General features: G+C 53.1%; 1 protein-coding gene across 11 annotated transcripts in view; it reads right to left on the bottom strand.

Annotated features, from left to right (window-relative positions):
- The window catches only part of MEGF11 (multiple EGF like domains 11), a 352758-nt gene that overhangs the window by 160289 nt on the left and 177658 nt on the right, over nt 1-14811 (bottom strand). For all 11 annotated transcript variants that reach the window (XM_037155745.2, XM_037155751.2, XM_037155746.2 and 8 more), the window contains exon 5: nt 10999-11091. In XM_037155745.2, the coding sequence (XP_037011640.2) occupies nt 10999-11091 (93 nt within the window). The remainder of the gene's footprint in view (nt 1-10998; nt 11092-14811) is intronic.

Below are 14811 nucleotides of genomic sequence, written 5' to 3'. Positions count from 1 at the left end.
CAGCTGGCCGTGTGTACACGGTCAAGGTCTGTGGGAATCAGGAAGCCTCACAGCAGAGGTAGCATCCGAGCTGGGTTTTGAAAGCAAAGGAACAATGGGTCGGTGGATAAAGGAAGGCTGGGAGAAGGGTGGGGGTGGGACGAGGGAAGAGAAGGCTGAACACTGGGCAGGCCTCAGACCCAGAGGGGTCTCCAGGCGTGGTCGAGGAGCTGGGGCACTTCCTGGCAGGGAAAGGGAAGTGACATGATCTCATTTCCATTTTAGCCAGCTCCCTACCTCCCAGATAAGGGCGGAGGGTGGGGGGGTGGGGGGTGCTGGAGAGGGAAGGCAGAGAGCTCTGGAAAGAAGCATTAACCAGAGTTGCAAGTGTGGTCTCCAGAGACAGGCTGCCTGGTTCAAATCCTGATTGTCTCTTACTAGCCATGTGCCCTTGGGCCAGGTACTTAACCTCCCTGAGCCTCAGTTGTCTCATCTGAAAAATGGGGGAAATAATAATGAATAATAGTGAATAATAGTGAATGGGATAGCATGTATGGTAAGGGCTGGATGTCAGTTTGGAAAGAAGTCTGAGCTTAGACTAAGCCAAGCCAGCTCCCTTTCAGCCTCAAATGTCACCTCTTCCACAGCCCTGTGATCTGGTAGAAATATGCCTCTGTGAAAAGAGCGCACACTCTGGAGCAGCCGAGGGGATGACTAACTGTCCCCGGACCTCAGCCTCCTCAACTGCAAACTGGGTGGTAGTCCTCACGGGCAGCAGGAGCATGAAATACGATCTTCACATGCCTGAGCTGACCGGGACTGAACTGAAAGCCCATTAAGACGGGTAGGTCTTGGAGAGCCGGACCTGCCCTCAGCAGGTGCCTGTTGGTCCCAGAGAGGAAACACTTGCTCCCTCCCCTTCCCTGCAGGGCTCCGGGCTGCTCCGGGCTGCTCCAGGCTGCTCCAGGCTGCTCCAGGCTGGTGGGAGCAGTTCGTGATTTCCTCCTTGGAGGAGCTGTATTTCCCATGGAGACCCAGCCCACATGCCCACCCTGGGAGAAGCGGCCACGCACATGTGTGTACATGTGTGGGGGCGGGGCACGGTGCCCTTTTCAGACTGAGTGGGGCCGGGGAGAGGTGTCAGCACCAGCTGCCGGCCCTGCACGATGACGCCAGCTTGGCTCCTGCCCCTCTGTTCTCCTTTTGTCACATTCTAGGCGGATTCTCCCACCCTCCTCCCTCTTCCCAGTTCTTAGGACTCCCTGTGTGTCATTTATTTATTAATTTTGTTCTCAGGGAGCAGATGGCCGGAGCTGAGTGGGGCAGAACGTACCTCCCCGCCGCCACTACAGCAGCCCCCCAGATACATGGCTCATGCAGACTTCAGGCTATCCGATTTATGGCTTTCTCAGGTTTAAAAAATGACTTTTGGATAGACCGTGCACGGTGCCAGTATCTCTCTGGTCTGAGAGGCAGAGGGGCAGAGGGGGGAGGAGGGAAACCTGAGGAGGCTGCCCCCTCTCAAGGAGCCGAGGAGCAGTGGCCCCCTGCCCCCATGGCCTTCCGTGGGTCCTTGAACCTGGGATGGGGGCTCTCAGAGGCCTTTCCTCCTCTCCCGTAGGCATCATCACAGAAGTAGGACTCAGTCCGGGAGTACAGATGGGGTGGGAGACCAGCTGCCTTCCGTCCTGGGTTCTGGGGTCTCCATGGGCTGGCTGCCCCTAGCTCAGCCCCACCAATGGTCTGGGCCCCAGGAGGGCAGAGCACCCCATGTCTGTACCCTCTCACTTCCCACTTCTCCAGAGAGGCACCTTGGGAAAGAAGAAACTCTGGAAGGGAGGACACAAGCCTCTTCGCAGCTTCCGGAGCATAAACAAGACTGGGGGTCACCAAAAAGAGGGGGGCAGGGGCTGGGAGCGGTGATGCCAAGGGTGGAAAGACAGACAGAGGCCAGCAGATCCGTCTTCCCACTGCCTTCCCCTGCAGCCCAGCCCCCCAGCACTCAGGCTGGGTCTGGACTGAGGTCTCTTTCAGCCTCAGTCACCTGCTCCTCACAAGTACCTTGGTTCCCACATTTCTGATCCCCTTCCTCTGTGTTCTGTGGAAAGAGTCGGACAGACCCACTCTGACACTCACCAGCTGGGGGGCCTCAGGCATTCACTTAACCACTCTGTACCCCAGTTTCTTCATCTACAATGAGACCACAGCACACACCTGATTCCTTCCTGCCTCTCCCCTCCCCTGATGGCCTTCCTGAGCTTTCCACTTGCCCCTCCCATAACGGCCAGAGCCTTCTCTCCGCCTAGATTCTCGTCCCTCTCTCCTCTCTATACTGGTGGTGCTTGCTTCTGCACAAGTTCCCTGAGGATGGGGGTGGTGCCTTCCTCGTCCCCGTCTCCCCCTCAGCCCGGGCCCCGCTGCAGCGTTGGTGTCTGAGAGGTGCTCGATAAACCTGCATGACGTGGAACTCCAGGGACGGAGAACACTGCGCCAGCAGGGTCCACGGCCCAGCTACTGAATTCTTTCATGTTCAGAATTAGAATTCTGTGGGGAACAGCAGCTCCTCTGACGCGCAGACCTTGAACAAGCATTTGCTGCCGCGTCCACGGCTCCCTTCTGTCCCCATCACGGTGACTGCACCCTCCGTGCGGCACTGACGCAGAGCCCGCCATCCGGGGAGGCCCGCGGGCACGCAGATGCCGACAGAAGGCGGCCCGGGCGGGGCTGCGAGGGCCGCAGGCTGGGCAGGGCGGCACGCAGGCAGCCGAGGCCCGGCAGTGTAATTGCTTTGTGGTGATTCATCTGAAGTTGCTTTAACCTTGACAGCCGGCTCAGCGCAGTGAAAAAAGAACACGGGAGAGCTGCAGCCTCCCTGTTGGCAAACCACCCCTCTGCACGCCCCCTCTAGAGACCAAGCAACCCAGGGCTCGCCAGGAACCCCCACGGTGGGGGTGGGGGAGGCGGGGGTGGGGGAGGCGAGGATATGAGTCATAAGGTGGCCCCCGCCCATGGCTGTCCCCCTCCCCACTCCTCTTCCAAGTCCCAGGATGAGGAGAGAGAATCGAAGGAGGGCTGTGCATGGTGGATTGGGTGGCAGAGGGAGGGTGGGAGACTGCCCTCCAGGATGTCAGCGTAAAGGTCACCAGGGCCCTTGATACTAGATTTTGACTTCCCAGAAACAGAGCATCATGGGAAGGTGGCAGAATTGACTCCCCGCCCCCCTCTCCCCCAAATCCCCAATCCTAGTGCCCTGGCCTGACCTGTAGTCATGACTCTGTCCTTCAGGCCTGTGCAGAGAAGGAACCAGGAGGGTCTGGAACCTTTTGGTCATCTGCACAAAAGTCTGTAGAACAGCTTGGCCTGTCTGCTTTGCAATAATGAAACCCATCTGCCCCTAAGACAACTCCAGCCTTGAACTTCAAGGGCAGCTGGTGCGAGACAAAGGCATGGGAGTCAGGAGACCTGGGATTAAGTTACAGCTCTGCCGCTAACTCCGTGGATAACTGCAGGCAAGCGGTTTCCCTTCTCCGCACCTCAGTTTGCCCGTCTGTGCAATGGAAGCAGACCAGACCATTTCTGAGGTCCCTCCCAGCTCTCGGTCTAATGGTTTTGAGTTAAATCATGAGATCTCAGTGACCAGGAATTTGGTTTAGGGATTTTTAGATCATACTTCCTACCTCTCCGTTCCAGGAATCTGTAGAGACAGGCATCACATATGTGAAGCGAGCTCCGGGAAAACAGTGCCCAGGCCAGTGCTATGCGGTCCCGGACTATCATTGCCCGTAGGTCAGCACCGAGCACTGTGGGAGAGTGCAGAGGCCCTGGAGCACCCAAGATGAGTCCTTACGCCAATCCTGAGCCCAGGAGCCCAGGCACAGACCCTGGGGGTACTGCAGGCAGCCTGGCATGCTGGCGGGAAGACAGAGCTCCCCAAAATGCAGTGGGGGAGGGGCTTGAGCCCTGATCCCTCCCTAAACCATCCTTGCAAACAGTTGCCAGCCAGCTCTGGGAGTTGTAATTCTGGTCACGGTCTTCCTGCCTTTCCCACTGCTTCCCAAGCCGCACCCCTAAAACCTTCCTGCCTGCAGGGACACCTGAGGCTTGGCAGTGGCAGGTCCACCAAAGGCTCCAGTGACCACATTTTAAAAAGTGAAGGCCAATTCTACATTCAGTTCTATAATAAATCTGAATGTTTTAATATAGCGAATAATACTTACACTACTTATCAAGTAACTAATGTGCCATTACATGGTGAAAAATGTAAACTCCACAGTTTCAAGAATTATTAACAAAAGGCTTTTCCACAGATGGTGCTGGGGGGACTTGCCATCCACGTGTACAAGAGCTGAAGTCAGACCCCTGCCTTATACCACCTGTAAAGTTAACTCAAAGCGGACCAAAGGCCCGAGTGCACGAGCTCAGCTATAAAACTCTTAGACAAAAACCCAGGGGAAGCTTCACGACATTGGACTTGGCAGTAATTTCTTGGACATGACACCAAAGACATAGGCAACAAATGAAAACATAGATGAACTGGAATGTGCCCAAATTAGAAACCTTTGTGTGTCAAGGACACTATTAATAGAGTGAAAAGGCAACCCACAATATGGGAAGAAATATTTTCAATAATATATCTGATAAGATTAAGATACAGAATTTATAAAGAACACATACAACTCAACAACAACGTAACCCAGTTTAAAAACATGGGCAGATAACCTGAATAGACGTTTCTCCACAGAATACACACAGCGGCCAGTGAAACACAGGAAGGGATGCTCACTCAACATCACCGGGCACTGGGGAAAGGCATGCCAGCACCACAGTGAGACGGCACTTTAATCTGCCAGGTCAGCCGACAGCCAAGTCAGCCAGGGGTCCCACACGCCGCCCAAGAGACGGACACATTTGACTTGGCAGAAGCTACTCTTGGTGGAGTCCCAACCCGGTCCCCGCTGGACCAGTGGTCACCAAAAGCACGGGAAGTGATGAGTGTGGCCAAAATGTGGGGGATTAGGACCCTGTGCATTGCTGGTGGGAATGGAAAAGGGTGCACACGCTGTGTGAAACAGTGTGGCAATTCCCTGAACAAACAAGCATAGAATCGCTACATAACCCAGCGGTCCCCTCTGGGTGCATATCTGAAAGAAGTAAAGGCAAGGGCTCGAAGAGATATTTGTACGTCCTCGTTCATAGCTGCATGATTCACAGTAGTCAAAGGGCGGAAGAGACCCAGGTGCCCCTGGACAGAGGAGTGGATGAACGGAATGTGGTCCATACACATGGGAGAGTTTACTCAGCCTTAGACAACAAGCAGGTTCTGCCACATGCTACAGCAGAGACGAACTTCGCAGATATCATACCATACCAAGTGAAATAAGCCAGGCACAAAGTGGCAACTGTTGCATGATGCATAAGAACTTCACAGATATCATACCATACCAAGTGAAATAAGCCAGGCACAAAGTGGCAACTGTTGCATGATGCTTATGCGTGGTACCTAGAGTAGTCAGATGTGCGGAGATAGAAAACAGAGTGTTGGTTGCTTGTGGCTGGGGGGAGGGGGAATGGGAAGTCAGTGTTTGATGGGTAGGAAGGTTCAGTTGGGAAGAGGAAAAAGTTCTGGAGTTGGGTGGTAATAATTGTCGCACAGCAGGGTAACTGTGCTTACTGCCATAGACCTGTACCCTTAAACATGGTTAAAATAATAAAGTTTATGTTGTGTATATTTTACCACACACAGAAAAAAATCTCTAGCAAACACATGCCTCAATTTGAAAAGCTTTTACCCCAGGCTCGTTGAGGAGTTCGGGGAATATTTCTGTGCTGGTACAGGTTTTATTTTAATCTGCCAGGTCAGCCGACAGCCAAGTCAGCCAGGGGTCCCACACGCCGCCCAAGAGACGGACACATTTGACTTGGCAGAAGCTACTCTTGGTGGAGTCCCAACCCGGTTCCCGCTGCCTTCATCACTCAGGCCTGCTCTGCAGTCCTGCCTCCTGCCCAGCACTGGGGGGAGGGGACTGTTCTGACAGACAGACAGACACCGTGTGCTGAGCTTTTACTGTCCTGCACTCTGTGCGTCCAGACAAAGCCAGTTGGGCAGAATCTAAGAATGTGAGAACTGGTGAGGAAATGGTGGGGGGTGGAGGGGCACTTCTCCGTCTTGACTAACCCAGCCCTTCTGGGGTGGCCTGAGCCCAAAACCAAAACATTATTCTATAGCCCAGAACTCGATCTTCCAAGCACCATGAGACAGAGGCAGAGAAGCGGGACCCGAGAAATGGAATAATTAAATAATACACTGAAGGCTTCAATTTCCAAGTTGATTCTTTGGTAACATTTATAAAAGTTAACAGGGCATATTTAATTTAGGAATTGGCTCACGTCCTTCTCCTTACAGCTAAAACCTCATAAATGAAATATACTGGATCACTGCCCAGTGTGGAAATAAAAGTTATGAATAATGCTTCTATCTCAATCATTGTCAGTGCTTTAATATTCCTAATTACTTTAAAAAGCTAGATATTCAATATAGGAAAACTTTTTTCTTTTTATCTCCACTTGTGAGATTAGTGCAATTTAATAAGAGTCACTCTGTGGTCTTTATTCAGGGGAGACTGACATTTCATCCTTTCCTTCTTCATTATTATATGGGATGGAGGTTTATGACCGAGAGTGCAGCCGCTCCATCTGCCCACACCCACCGGTCCCTCCAGCATCTCAGAATTACCCACAGTAGCTCACGTATGTCTACCTACTGGGCAAATGAGCATCACCTCACTTCTTTTACGGAGCAGAGAGAAATCAGTCCAGGTCTTAAAGAAATTAGGCTGTGGGGTTACAGGTCTGGGAGAGACTGAGAAATCCCCGCCCCCAGCCCCACGCTGGACCCCTCCCCTTCGCGGCTCTCACAGCCATCCATCCCGAGGCAGCCTCGCAGGGCAGGGCTGGGGCAGGCAGCAGGCTGACGGATCTTTACGGCCCTCCCTGCCACTTCCAGGAATGTATCCTAAGAAGAAATTGGAACAAGTGGGCGAAGATTTATGCACAAGAAGAATCACTGCAGTATTTTTATCACAGGGCCACAGTCCCTTATCCCCATGTCCACCACCCAAAATTTCTAGAAAGTCCAAAGGAAAAAAAATTTTTAAGGTCAGCACAAAAGGTCTTCGTTTATAGATGCAATCTTCACCGAACTGATTTATGGCCGAAGTCGCGAGATGCGATCTCTTATATGTCACTGCAGAAGTATTACCGTATTTCACTGCAGGGTAGTGCCTGGACCCCACTAGGGGCCTATGTCATATATGATATAGTCACAATATACCTTTCTAAACTCTGGAAAAGTATAAATTTTAAAACCAACAGGCCCTAAGGATCTTGGATAACGGATGGTGGGCCTCAAGGAGTGGAAAATCAGGAACAACCGAAGTGGCCATCAGTAAGAGGTTGTTTAAACACTTTCAGTAATCCACAGAATGAAATTCTTTAAGGCCAGTAAACATTTAAAGGAGAGTCATGTTTATTGAAAAGAAAATGAGTGCGTGACATAAAGTTAAGTTGAAAAAGCAAGTCACAGAATAGCGCATACACTTGATCTAAATAATGTGAGTTGTATCCAGACCTGTCTCTAAGTGCAAGAGTGTGGAGAAATAAGAGGGAGGGAAAGCACCCAGATGCCAGGAGAGGTTTCCCTGGGTGTGTCGGCTCAGCTTTTTTGTCTATACTTCTGCGCAGTTTGAATTTTCTTTTTTTAACATGAATAGGTATAATTTTTAGAATTGGAAAAGAAGAATGATGCTTTCGATTAAACTTTCTTGCAAGAATGTCACCTATAGAAATGCGTCTATGACTGGGTCCCATTCAGAAACCTCCAGAGATCCACACTGCACTGACTGGGGCCCATCCCCACGGACACAGTTCCCACAAAGACCCTAGGGCGGCGCTGCAGAGCACACGCGGGCAGACAGGTGTCCAGGGCACACCAGTTACAGCCTCGAACTGCTTGGAGTAACCCTAGTCACAGTTTCTGTCCCTCCGCTAACTCCTCTATCTCCACAACAGTATCTCGGGGCCACATCTTGCAAGCAGGTCCCTCCTTCCCTTGTGGGCGCCTATGGTTTCCAATCAATTTCAACCTGTGGCTGTATTAATAGAAGTTGAGCACCCAGAAGGAAGGAGAGCATAATAACTAAGCGTTTAGGTTTAGGACCTAGGTTTTTGCTTGACTGGTAGTCCCAGTCTTACCATGTACCAGCTGTGTGTCTGTTGAAGGTCATTTAAACTCTCTGTGCTTCAACTATCTTACCTGTAAAAGATGACTCATAATAATCCCTACACCACAGAGTTGTTGTGAAGACTAAATGAGAGGATAAAGTGTCTAGTGCAGAGTAAAACTCAATAAATAGCACCTATATTTATTATCATTTTTCCATATAGTCTTGCCATTGTGTGGTCAGATCCAGGAATAGTCGTTTAAAAGGTGTAAAGGCCACAGCCAATGAGAGAAACCAGATGGGGAAGGCAGCTCGGGCCACGCGATATGAGAAACAAAGGAGCCTGGGTAATAAAAACCTGGGGGAGGGAAGTGATCACTCACTGACTTCAAATATTTGAAGGGCTGCTCCATGGAAGGGGCCTCTGGTTTCTTCTGTGTGGCCCCAGTGGCTATTATCACCTACTCTGAGATGACCGCCTTTCCCTACACATCTGTGGCCTTGATCACTAAGCTCCTTGGAGAACACGGAAAGGAGGGTCGTGGCTGTCCTGGCCGTTATCATGAGTGAGAACCAACTGGTAGAAGGTAGAGATAAATTTCCACTCGAGAGAAGGGAAAACTTGCCAATGGCCAGAATGTGCTTCCACTGAGGGCAGCGGGCTCCTTGTTAGCGGGGGAGGTGCACTCAGAGGCCGGAAAGCTCACAGCAGGGCATCTACTCGGTCAGCGCTCTGAGTGGTTTCAGAGTGGGAGTCTACGAATGCCCGTCATCCAGTGTGGCTGTCCCTGAAAACAGGGTTGGAACACTTCCTCTGGGACTCCCTGTGGGTGTAGCCGTACCCGCCTTTGCATAGACCCAGGGTTGGTGACTCTCCACCCCGGGAGGTTGGATTTATTGTGGAAACAGTTGTGGGTTGTTCAGTATTGTGTCTGACGACTGAATTGGGGGTGGGCAAGTCAGGGAGCCCAGGTTTTTAATATAAAGAAACAAGATTGTTTCCCTCCATGCTTGATAAACTTATTCCAGAGGGAAGATCATCGAGTGCTGCCTTTATTCCAGTGCTTTCCCCAGACCAGAAACCCTGAGAGACACAGACTGTGCCTGAGAGACCCTCCAGGGCCGCCCCGCCCCTGCCCAGCTCAGCCCAGCATATCACGAGCACCAGACACACTGGCTCTGATTGGTGATTTACACGCACTCAGGGCTCCTGGGACTCAGGCTGTATTTCAGCCTCCAACAGGCTGCTGTTGACATTATAATCCAGCAGCAGCAAGCAGCCCTGTCCCAGCAGAGCTCACCTAAGCCAGGTTAGCTAGTTCTTCATCAAAGATTCATTGTAAGAAAAATTACACAAAACAGAACACGAACAAGGCGGGAAAAGCTCTCAGGCGTTTTAACCACCGTGTTTCCACTAGTTCACAGAATGTGGTGGAGCACATCCCTTTAACTCGTCTGTCCCTCGGGTTTGCCTTTCACGTCTGGATGGTCCCCAGCCTTGTGTCTCAGCATGGCCCACTTCAACACAGTGAAACAGATGGAAGGAGGAGGCCACCACAGTCACCAACACACTGGAGAGAGTCTCTTGAACCCAAAGAGATCTTGGACTCCCTGATCCAAGAGAACCTTCAGGCTCAAAACAAAATCACATCCAATAGCCTTGCTTTGTGGGTAAGCTCTCATGCACCGGGTAGACAGGGAGGCTCCAGGTAAGGCCTTTGGAAAAAAGGACCGTAATGCAACGTTTCCACCCCAGCAGAGAGAACAGGAAAAGGGCAAAAGCGCCACACTGGGCTGCCACGGAGCTTTTCCGTCTCCAACTCTCCACCACTCACTACCGCAGTCCCCGCGGGACAGGGGCTCCCAAAGATGCGGCAGTAATGGGAGCAAGACCCCTCCCTGATGGATCGGCTTAGCTGTGCTCTCTGCTCAGGTCACAATAAAAAAGACATTCTACCCCACCCAGAGCAGGAAGAAAATGGGCTGCAACACTAATCAAAGCTTCTTCGAAATCAAACAAGACCACATCTTAACCTAACAGTGACTACGAGACACACCAGTGAAAGGGAGTCATCTGCAAGCATTTACAGGGAATGAGCCAGAGGGGAAGGACCTGCCTGCATTTGGGCTCTCGGCAGAGAACTGCCTGAGCGGCTGTCGGGACCCGCCCCCCATCCTCTCAAGGGCCAGCTCCATGACTGACATACCCCGGGCTGCTGTGATCACCTGGTCAGTCCCAAAGGCATCCACCTCACCCCCATGCTTACCAGGAAGCCTTCTCCAGAGAGATGGAGGAACACAGGGACTTGCCCCTGCAAGTGTCCCATTCTCCTACCTTTGGGGACACAGAGGCATTCCAATGTCCACCAGTCTCACGAATCAGTCCCCTGAGCCTCTGTGAGCACCCAGGAAACCGAGCCTTCGGACTAGCAAAGCTAAGGGCCAGGCCCCGACCCCAGGGACCTCCGGGGTCTGCATTCTTCGATGGCATCTCTTCACTTCAACCCTCAAGGACCGTATCTAGAGGTGTTTCATCAAAAGGCAGAGTGGCACAGGTGATCCCACAGTGCCCCCCCACACGCAGTGCCTCTCCAGATCTCCACAAACCATGACCCCCATGCCCCTTGAACCCCCCACTCCAAGTTCCATCCTATACCAAACTGCAGGTATGCCTCTTCCCTGACACCCCTCTCACCTAGGCAGCTGCATCCCAACACAAAGAATTCAGCACATACTCAACACAGGCCCTCTTGAGCCAGAGCCAGGGGCCCCCACAGCCCCCTGAACATCCCAGACTCACCACTGGAGCAGTCGGGCCCTCCCCAGCCGGGTTCGCAGTGGCAGGTATCCGGGGAAACACAGCGGCCGTGCACACACTCCTCCGTACACAGGGCTGCAGGGGGCCGGGGGAGAGGGAGGAAGAGAGGAACAGACGATGAAAACCAACCATCTGGTCAAGGAGCATAAACCACTCAGAACGGCTCCCTGAGGCCCAGGGATGTGCAGAACGCATCACTAGCTTTGGAGGAAAATCCAGCTACCCCAGACCTCGGTTATTTAATTAACTCCGAAATGCATCCCACAAGGGCGCACTTCATCCCAGCCTCATTTCCCAAAATGAAACCCATGTTTGAAAAATGGCAGCTTTGGTGGCTTTTCAAGAATATTTCCTGCAAGGCTTAACACTTAGAGACCTTCTGCAAAGCCCAACTCCTAAATCCACACTCTTGCTCTCATCTGCTCAAGAAATGACCTAACGTGTCCATCATTTGTTTTCCCCAATTTCTTGTTTCAAAGGCCCCGAAACCTATCAGGTTGCCAGAAAAGAATGGGTTCCTTTCCCTCTCCCCCACCTGCCCGCCCTCCTCCCCAAATGTCCCTGTTTTGGAGCTCTCAAATGTCATCAATCAGCACAGTATACAAATGCTGAGGAAAAGGCAACATCTAATTATAAGAAAGTAATTAAGAAAGACATCCATGATGATGATAATTGTAATTAGAAAGTGCCAGGCAATTTCTTATCACACAAACGCTACAGCCTCTGGAGCTGGGAGGCAAAAGCAGCGAAGTTTCCATCAAGTGCTCCAGCGCCGAGCGGGCTTGTTGGCAGTAGTGTGAGGAGGCGAGATGATGGCTCTCCTCCGCTGACATCCACGTTTTCTCAACGTCATCTTTGCTCCTGGGAGCTCTGCCCCACCATCCAACCCATCAGTGAAGGATTACGGAAAATCCCCACGCACACTCCTGCTAAGTTTGTAAGCTTGGGAAATCAGCAGCTACGGGCAGCCCTGTCGATTTTTTAGGAGGGAACAAGATGAAACAGCTAGAATGTTTCTGTCTGCTGGGCACCAGCCAGGGGTAGCAGGGGGGCCCCCGATGGGGAAGGCCACCCCTGATTTCCAAACACCCACCCGCTTCCACATCCATGGCCTGACCCGAATGCCCAGTAACCAAGAGGTTAGACAACAAAGCCCAGTTTGTGGTTGGTGTGGGTTCTCTGGTTCCTCCCAAACACAGATGCTGACGCTCAAGTTCTTGCCTTCACTTTGGCCTGGCCCCCCAGGCAGACTCAGGAGGGTCATTTCAGATGCCCCAGTGATGGGTGGTCTGTAGCCAGCCTGTCCCCTGAGAGCCTGAGATATGGGGTATCTGGGGAGAGCCCTGGCACCTGAGTCCTCTTTTGTACAAGTGACTTTTGGGGAGGGAGCTGGTTTGTGCTGAAGACTGACTGCCACAGCCCCTCACTTGGTACTCCAGGACCTACCAGCTAACCCACTTTTTGCTGGGGAGCGGGGCTGGACTCTGACCCCAAGGACCAGCTCCTCTGAGAACCACTGTAAGCTGCTTACCTGGCTGCTAACAGACCCCCGCTGGTCATCCCTGCTGCCCTGGCTCCGGGTGCTGTGCCGGACTTCCCAAACAAGCTCAAATGAGGCAATGTTCCCAGTGCACGCTGGACACCAGGTGTCCCTGCCCACCCTGCGGCTGGGCCCAGCCAGTGCTCTGCTCCGGCCTCAGCTGTTCCCTTTTCCCTCCACCTCGCACCCCCACAGACTGAGGGCCCAGCATGCTCCACAGCTGGGCCCATTTGTCTCCCAGCAGACCCTTCCCATCAGCCTGTCAGTTTAGCTCAAGATACCTCTACCAGCTTTCTGACCTCAGAGAGCAGCTCCTCAATCCCTGGGGGTTCTGCAGGGTGGGGGTGGGGGCAGAGAGGGCAGGCAGTGGCCTGTGAACCTGCCAAGTGTCAGAGAAAACATGTGCAACCCTTTCACTTTATACCTGGAGAAACTGAGGCCTGAGTGCCCTGGACCTTGTGGACATGTGTGGCCTCTTGACCAGGAGGAAGAGCTTGGGGATGGGACCCCTGGAGACAGAGGCTTCTGAAGGTCGAAGGAGGTGAGAGGTGCCCAAGGCCATGGGGCCTGCACAGGTGACCCGAGTGGAAGGTCCTCCCATCTGGTCCTGCCCGGATGGCTCAGGGGCTGGGGGATCCAGTCCAGAGGGAACAACATAGGGGTGGTGTGGTTGACCCCCCGGGAGGGTGCAAGCTGGAGAGGCAAGAGCAGCGCCCTACATGGTGAAGGGCTCAGAGGAGCTCGAGGCCAGATAGAGGGAGAAGGACGACCACCAGCACCCTGCCAACCCTCACCTTTCTCTGACCCTTCTGACCCTAGAGACCTGACCGCTGACCTACCTCCAGCACCCTGTCCCTAGCTGGAAGGGAAGGGCCTTCAGGTGCACCAAGCAGGCTCCACACTGCCTTTTTCCCAGCTCAGCCCTGTATCCAGCTCGCTGGCTCCCTGTGACCTGACACACAGAGGACAGTCATCCCACAAACCTTTGGCCTGACTCCAGAGATGTAGTTGCTGTCCCTGTGGTCCCTCCAGACCTCATTGTCCCCTCACCACCCTCATTGCCCTGGTATTATGCCTGGACTATTTGTTTGTCAAAACCTCAATCCATTCATATTTCACAGGTATTGTTTAGGCAGCGTTTTTTGAGGCATGAAATATTGACACCCAAGGCTCAGATGGCCGTATTTGGCATTTGGGCCACTGTGTGTGCGTACCTACTGGGGAGGGAGTGGGACGAGTGTGCTGCAGGAGCATCCCCTGAGGAAGAACGGCCGAAAGTGAGACCCTCGCTCCTCCCTGGCGCTGGGGTGCACCTGCCGTCCCAGGACCCCAGAGTTGCCCAGCTGGGCAGCCCCCCTGCAGCAGGCAGGCGTTTATATGGCCACTGCTCCCAGGGCCTACTTTCTGACCCCAGCCCCCCGTGCCCCGCCCCTGTACCAGTTGACCCCCTAGGAGGGCCTGAGTTCGGGTCCCGCCACACTGACCTCCCTCTTCTCTTATTCCTGCAACTAGAAATGGGTGCATTTTGTTGAGTCCCTCTTTCTCCCACGCCACGGCCATCTGCTGTTGGTGACGGGGGATCAGAGGCTGGCTTTGACAGGCTGTGTGACAAGCGGCAGGCTCTTTCCTGAGCCCACTGAGAACTTTGAACTACTGCCCTCAGCTTCTCCTGATCTGTACCCTGCCTTGGTCCTGCTTCTAACATCCCAATCGCCAGAGGCATGTGTAGGGAGAAGGAGCTCAGCGCCACAGTAAGAGCACAGACTGTGCCCAGCGGTGCTACCTACTAACTCTTGACCCTGGGCTAGTGACTGACTGCCATCTCTGTGTCAGTCGCATCTGTTCAATGGGGACGGTGACAGGACAGGCTTTGGGCTGCATGAGGATGAAATGAGTTGACAAAGGACCTGGAGGGGAGCCTGAGGTACATCTAGTAAGTGCTGTGTGAGTCTTGCTGTCACTGTCCGTAGGGCGTCCTCGGACCCGGGGCAGGGTCCTCGCAATGACTGGGCCTCTTCTACCCTCCACACGGAGGCCACCTCCCTCACTCTCTCCTCTCACCGAGGTCTTGGACACCCTGGCTGGGGACACACCACTGGTTGGGGACAATGTGCTGGAGGGCAGTGTTAGGGGCTAAGGGAAATAGTCTTAGGAAAACTAAGTTGTTTGTTCAACCTTAGCTGCTTGCTCAAGCTTGGGTGGGGGGACCGCACCCACCCCGGGGCAAATGCTCCAGGAAGTAAGAAGTTAAGAAA

Source organism: Artibeus jamaicensis, unplaced genomic scaffold (assembly GCF_021234435.1).
Source record: "Artibeus jamaicensis isolate MK-2021 breed Jamaican fruit bat unplaced genomic scaffold, CSHL_Jam_final contig_548, whole genome shotgun sequence".
Taxonomy (NCBI): domain Eukaryota; kingdom Metazoa; phylum Chordata; class Mammalia; order Chiroptera; family Phyllostomidae; genus Artibeus; species Artibeus jamaicensis.
The sequence above is the reverse complement of the archived record's forward strand: the minus strand, read 5'-3'. Positions and strand labels throughout refer to the sequence as shown.